Source organism: Borostomias antarcticus (assembly GCF_949987555.1).
Source record: "Borostomias antarcticus genome assembly, chromosome: 35".
Lineage (NCBI taxonomy): Eukaryota > Metazoa > Chordata > Actinopteri > Stomiiformes > Stomiidae > Borostomias > Borostomias antarcticus.
Genome location: NC_140268.1, coordinates 4,491,663 through 4,498,970, shown reverse-complemented (window position 1 = coordinate 4,498,970; position 7,308 = coordinate 4,491,663). Strand labels below are relative to the sequence as shown.

The following is a 7,308-nucleotide window of genomic DNA, read 5'->3' as shown; positions in this document are numbered from 1 at the left end:
AAAATTGCACCTGATACAGCAGGAATCAGCCGATTCCGGCAGCTATCACTAACGGTAGCTAGTTCGCTCCGCTAGCTAACTAGGGAGCGAGTGGTAACACTGGAAGAGTGACAGGGACTCCAGTGCCGACCCCTAGCTCCCCTAGCACACAGCTTACTAGTAGGAACGCTAGCTAGTTTTGCACTCTGGGTTGTGTCCACGTCTGGGTTGTTTGACCCACCCATCCACCCTCAAAAGCGCTCGTAAATAAATACCCTGCGTATGCTATGAATCGAGATATGTGAACCTTCTCACCTGCTAGCAGGTCAACAGGTGCCCTCCTATGTCGTTCTAATCGGCTGGTTTACGTTGATTTTTCTCAAATAGATTTGTTTGATTCCTGCTGTATCATGTGGAAATTGAGCCAAAAGTGTGTGCCAGCCACAAACCTACATAAAATCAACCCCAAAAGCTGCCAGCCCAGGGACATATCCCCCTCACATTTCAAAATATAGGTTTTACCCCCTCCACACACACACTTTTTCTAATCTCTCAAATTACATTTATTTTGCCTGCCACTCTCTGCTGATAGCTCAGCTGTTTGCCTGGCTGTTGGCTGTTGGCTGTTTGCCAACAATCGTATCTCACAAACGATCTAGCCCTTATTATTAATAATAATAATATTGGCTCAGATAAGAAAGCCCTTATTAATTGGGAAAATGGGACTGTCACTGCAACAAAGAGAGTTGAAAACATGTATACCTCAAGTAACCCTTAATAAATGCCTTCCTATGCATTACTACATACACACACAGACACACACACACACACACACACACACACACAGACATACACACACAGACATACATACACACACACACACACACACACACACACACATACACAGACAGACAGACTGGCACAGACTGACACAGAGGCAGACAGTCGTGTTCGATGATGACGCTTGCTTTACTACTAACTTTGATGGCGAGCCAGTCGCGGATCCAGCCAAACTCTTCCTCCGTCATGTGCACGATGGCCGGGCCATACTTTGCTGCAGTTTTGTGATTTTTGACCTGTTGCGAGCAAAAGAGAGAGAAAATGAGTGAGATGGAGAGAGACAGACATTTGAAAGTGGCTGACTCTTCACACAGTGGGCTCTATTTTCGTGCAACCTGTTGTTAAGTCCTAGGCGCAGCGCTAGGCGCCCATGTGTTGTGGTGTGACAAATGGTCTTAAGCGCTAAGCTGGCGCTATTGTCAAAGAGGCTGGATCAAGATAATTATATACACGTGGGTGTGGTGTCAACATGGCCAATCACAACACCTGCTGGCCATTCCTTTAATATAAGCGGGCAAAGCGCTAAGCGAATTGACAAATTGAACGACGACGTTGTGCGTGTGGAGAGCTGTTGGCCACTAAGAACGATGGACAGAACTGTTGCATGCTAGATTGATAGGCTGTCATTAGAATATCAGGATGATAGTTCGCTACAACACCATATTATCAAGAAATCCAGTGTAAGCTATCTGTACCCTGCTGACGTTTTTGCATGCATTCATTCATGTAGCCTAATCCATATATATGTATTCATTCATCCAGCTGAGACAGATGTGCTGGTGAGGGAGAGTCGCAAAGCATCTGTAAAGTAAATGTTCATTATTATACCCCGTCACACATATCAAAACACTGCATTTGAACTGAGGTTGATTTCACTCTAAAGCCCAGGGTAGGCTAGTTGTGCAAAAGTTGTGTATGTATGTACACTATGCGTAGCCTACTTCCTCATTACAGATGCGCATGCATTGGGAAAGGGTGAAGTTGCTATATATATATATATATATATATATATATATATATATGTATTACACTTTAGGAAGAGTTATATATATATATATATAGGAGTGAGATTCGCCTCAAAATGAGCTGTATTTCCCCATATGTCCATATTTCATAAGACCTGTTCCCACTTAAGTCACAAAATTGTAGACTTGCAGAAACTTAGCGCTAGCGCTTAAGACCTGGTCCGTGTTGGTCAATCGCGCTAGGCACAAAGGGTTCGTTTTCTGTCACAAATTAGCATTGCGCCAGCTGATTAACATTGTCACACCCTCTCTTGCGCGGCCAAGCCCACTGTGGCGCAAGGCGCATGAAATCAAACCACGAATTTGTCAGAATCAGTTTTAAGACTTAGTGCGCGCACAAAAGTAGGGTTACGGCATAACGTTTGTGCTTAGGACATAGCGCCTGTGCAAAAATAGAGCCCAGTATGTCAATTGGAGAGCAATCCTATTCTAATTGTTATCTAAATCATCTAAGCACTCACTTGGATGAGGTAGGTGTCGTCCCCTCGGAGGTCGTGGCTGGTCTTGGCCTCCTCCACCTCGTCCTCTGTCATGTTCGTATAAACACCCGTTCTGTGGCCGAAAAGGCTGGACCAATAGCCCACCAGGTACCCATAGAACTGCTTCTTGGTTTGGTGGTCAAACTTGTTCTGGAGGTCCTCTGGGGAGAGAAAAGGGAGAAGAGAGACAAAAGAGTTCACTCATGATGATCAACCTTTACTTACCGAGAGTTACGGTGTGACCCAGCATTGTAAAAGTGAAGAAAGACGTACTCAGCAGTTTGGGGATGGTCGCCTTGGCCTTGGCTTGGAATGTTTTGATGTGCTCCTTCGTTGGCCGCCTGTCCATCTTGCCCCTCATTACTTTCATTCTGTGGATCACGCAGTCCCTGGTCGTGGAGCGCACGTTCATGTTGAGCTCCCGCCGTATGCCGACAAATTGCGAGGTAGTGAGGCGGCAGTAAGGCGGCTTCAGCTCTTGCATATAAGCCATGAAGTGAGAGATGTTTGCTAGGTAGTACCTAGCCGTGGTGATGGTATGGCTCTGGTCCTTGACCAGGTGTTTGCCAAAACTGCACAGTGTGTAGAAGACAAAGAAAATTGATATACAGTTTTAGTATTGGTTATGGGAATGAACAGATTAGATACATTTGAACCAATGGCCCGTAACGGAGTAATCACAGCACTACTCACGCTCGGATCCTGTCCAAGTTGAAGATGAAGCTCCAGTCAGAGAGCTTGGTGTGTCCCCTGCTCATATAGAGCAGGAAACTTTTAAGCCGACCGACTTTTGACTTGGCGTTTTGACTCTGCTTTTCACTGGGATTTAGCCCCTCTTGAAATGTTCTGTAGCCATCCAGGAATGTCTCTGCAACGACACATGTATTACACTTTAGGAAGAGTTATGAATTGATTAATGCATTAATATGCATTAACTAACCATTCTAGGGACATTACTGTTTAATATGCTTAATGCTTAATACTGTATTAAGTCATGTTAATTATTGTACCCTTATTGCAAAGTGCTACAAAGTGCTAGTTGGATTAATTTCAGTTTTATGTGTTGCTTGGCATTTTAATTTCCTTCGGGATCAATAAAGTAAATAAAATCAAATCAAATAGCCCCATACTATATACAGTATAAAGAGTCAAGGAACCTTACCGATGGACTCAGGAAACCCTATGAATCTCATAAGGTTGCCCTTGCCCCTTCCAGAGCCACAGGGCCTCTTCGCCTTTACAGGGGACCGTTTGACAGACGTTACTGACACTTTAGTTGCCTGCGGGGTCAAACATGTATTGATCTTGCGCTTCCTGACCCGTGAGGAGAGGCTACTGGTGCCAGGCTGCTCTGAGTCATCACCAGACACAGCTTCAGGGGGGTCCGACACGCTGTCATCAGCCGGAGTGACAGGCTTCTCCGGGCTCGCCCCGCCCTCATGAGCTGTTGCCTCAGACATCTGAGACAGCGTTGGATCAAAGACGGTCTCCACGGTCTCCTCCTCTTCCTCCCCCTCCAGAGTCTCCTTATCCGCAGCCTGTAAGATGGAGAGAGTATACAGTGGGTTTTTTAGACGGACGGACAGACAGACAGAAAGAAAGCCATGTTTCTAACCTGTTGCCCCAATTGCTGCACACCAATACGCTTATATCTGCGTAACAGGTTGGTCAGCTGGGAAATCTTGAGGTCCTTTTGTAGGATTATTGCATCCCTCCTATCCATCTCCCTCTGTGCGTTGGCTCGGTAGAGCTTGCAGGAGGGGTTGAGGCAGAGTCCCTGTTGGGAAGGGACATCAGGGAGGGTGGAGGGTAGAGGGACAGCACTAGGTCCCTCACCTGCTGTGTCCTTTGAATCAGGAAAAATAATCAGATAAAGATACTTTAGCGCCATTTGCCAATTAGTGCCATTTATGCCCATCGGGAATTGGCCTTGGGCACAATGGGACAGACAGTTAACAGTAACATTAGATAAAAACATTACAATGTATTAGAACGATAAAATAAACAGCAATATGCGAAAATTCAAAGCAGTACAACTCACGATAGCCTCTGGCTCATCCATGCAAAGCGGGTCTTCCTCCACGTCCCAGTTTGTTAGGAGGGGCACAGAAGGATTGGTGGCCCTTAACTCCGCCAGGCGGTGGACAGTCTCCTTCCGCCTGGCCGTGTTGAGCCACATCATTCGGTCCTCCAGAGTCAGTTCCTTGTGACTGATTTGGAGGTGCCTGGTAAGGTGGCTTTTTTTATGAGCACATCCAGGAATGGGGCATGCATTTTTTCTGATGCTGACCTGGTTATTGCCAAAATCCAAAAGGATGCGGCATTCCTGGACATTTTTAATATAATGGGTGTTCTTAAGGTGCCCCTTGAGTGCAGCATAATTTTTATGGCAAATAGGACAAGAAGCCATGGTCGATTTTAACTGAAAGAGAAAGGACAGCATATATCAGCATTCACTAGTTAATTACAACTGATTATCTTTAATATGATAAAGTACATGTGATATTTGATATTTATATCATACTATATATATGTAATACGTGGATATAATCAAAGTTTACCAAGCATGACATTCGCAACTGTGTGTAAATCATAGCAGAAATTATCTTAGAAACCAGAGGAAAAAAGTCGCGTCATTTTTCTCCAATGTAGGCTACCTGATGTATAATGGAACTTAAATGGCATCCTTGGTAGCAATGGATTCGTTCAATTATAATCTTCAGTTTAATAGAAGGCACATCTCTGTCAAAATGAAACTTTGGCCTCATGTCGGTGAAAAGAGACGTTGATTGTGCACATACAGTAGACCGCATGGCGAATTGCAGGCCGCGCTGGCAGGATACAAACATGCAGTCTTTTAGTCTATTGCTGCTTAGGCCTACTGGTTTAAAAAAAAATAGAGACTTCTACATTTTAATGCTACAGACAAGTCTCTATTTGTAAAAACCAGTACACAGCAATAGACTAAAAGACTGCATGTTTGTATCCTGCCAGCGCGGCCTGCAATTCGCCATGCGGTCTACTGTATGCGCACAATCAACGTCTCTTTTCACCGACATGAGGCCAAAGTTTCATTTTGACAGAGATGTGCCTTCTATTAAACTGAAGATAATAATTGAACGAATCCATTGCTACCAAGGATGCCATTTAAGTTCCTTATACATCAGGTAGCCTACATTGGAGAAAAATTACGCGACTTTTTCCTCTGAGTTCTAAGATAATTTCTGCTATGATTTACACACAGTTGCGAATGTCATGCTTGGTAAACTTTGATTATTTCCGTGTATTACATATAATATGATATTAATTACATACAAATCAGTTCAATCATCAAAGGAAAGACAGAAACAACTTAATGTGATACTGTGTGATACTTACAGAGCAGAGTTCACCGGCAAAGGGGCTAACAGATTGATCTTGCGCTGTCTACACGTTGGCGCGCCTCGCTTTCCCTTGACCATGTGACCTGAGTGAGCTCAATTAAGTCAAGGTCATACATATACTGTATATATTCACATAGCCGAGAGGCAAAGATTAAACTTCTTCCAATCCTTTTGATATTTATAGAGGTTGTTTCTTATGGCAAGGGGATGGTGCAGTTAAATGGTAAAACTTTACAATAAGGGTACATTAATAAGCATTAGTTCATGCATTTTAAGTATTAGGTAACAGTTAACCCTTATTGTAACATGTGACCAGTTAAATTGCCAGTTTCCTACCTTTTTCACTTTGGAGAAAATGCCATCTTAAAATTCCATGTCTAACTATGTGCTGTGGACACCAACATAAGTAGGGTGTACACTTAGGTTTCTCCAAAGTGGAAGGAGACAGAAGGTTGCCCTTTGGTGGACTAAGAGTACCCTATGATACCATGTAAATACACCAAAAACAGCCTCCTGTCTCAAATCATTGAGGAGAAACAGCAGTGTACACCCGGCATATGTTGGTGTACACCGTGCATAGTTTAACATGTGCGGTGTACATCTATATATGCCGGGTGTACACGGCTGTGTCTCCAAAGTGGAAAGAGATAGAATGTTGCCCTTTGGGGGACTAAGAGAAGACTATAGTACCCTGTAAGTACTAAAATGACACCCTCCTATCTCAAATCCTTGAGGAGAAAAAGCAGTGTACACCCCACAAATGTTGGTGTACAGCGCGCATAGTTTAACATGCGCGGTGTACACCAACATATGCCGGGTGTACACTGCTGTTCCTCCAAAGTGGAAAGAGATAGAAGGTTGGCCTTTGGGGGACTAAGAGAACCTTCTGGTACCATGTAAATACCACAAGGACAGCCTTCTATCTCAAATCCTTGAGGAGAAACAGTGGTGTACACCCCGCACATATTGGTGTACAGCGCGCATAGTTTAACATGTGCGGTGTACACCAACATATGCCGGGTGTACACTGCTGTTTCTCCAAAGTGGAAAGAGATAAAAGGTTGGCCTCTGGGGGACTAAGAGAACCTTCTGGTACCATGTAAATACCAAAAGGACAGCCTTCTATCTCAAATCCTTGAGGAGAAACAGTGGTGTACACCCCGCACATATTGGTGTACAGCGCGCATAGTTTAACATGCGCGGTGTACACCAACATATGCCGGGTGTACACTGCTGTTTCTCCAAAGTGGAAAGAGATAGAATGTTGCCCTTTGGGGGACTAAGAGAAGACTATAGTACCCTGTAAGTACTAAAATGACACCCTCCTATCTCAAATCCTTGAGGAGAAAAAGCAGTGTACACCCCACACATATTGGTGTACAGCGCGCATAGTTTAACATGCGCGGTGTACACCAACATATGCCGGGTGTACACTGCTGTTTCTCCAAAGTGGAAAGAGATAGAAGGTTGCCCTTTGGGGGACTAAGAGAAACTTCTGGTACCATGTAAATACCACAAGGACAGCCTTCTATCTCAAATCCTTGAGGAGAAACAGTGGTGTACACCCCGCACATATTGGTGTACAGCGCGCATAGTTTAACA

The 7,308-nt window shown here is 44.2% G+C and overlaps 1 protein-coding gene across 1 annotated transcript; it reads right to left on the bottom strand.

Moving 5' to 3' along the window:
- Window positions 1–572: 572 nt before the first annotated feature.
- On the bottom strand, window positions 573–4,502 carry LOC311327967 (uncharacterized protein; the record flags this gene model as incomplete). Its single annotated transcript, XM_084461078.1, has 8 exons — window positions 573–602; window positions 960–1,055; window positions 2,306–2,484; window positions 2,597–2,895; window positions 3,017–3,191; window positions 3,486–3,861; window positions 3,939–4,100; window positions 4,365–4,502. 8 exons carry the CDS (start codon window positions 4,500–4,502, stop codon window positions 573–575), a joined length of 1,455 nt encoding a protein of 484 aa, XP_084317204.1.
- Window positions 4,503–7,308: the final 2,806 nt, after the last annotated feature.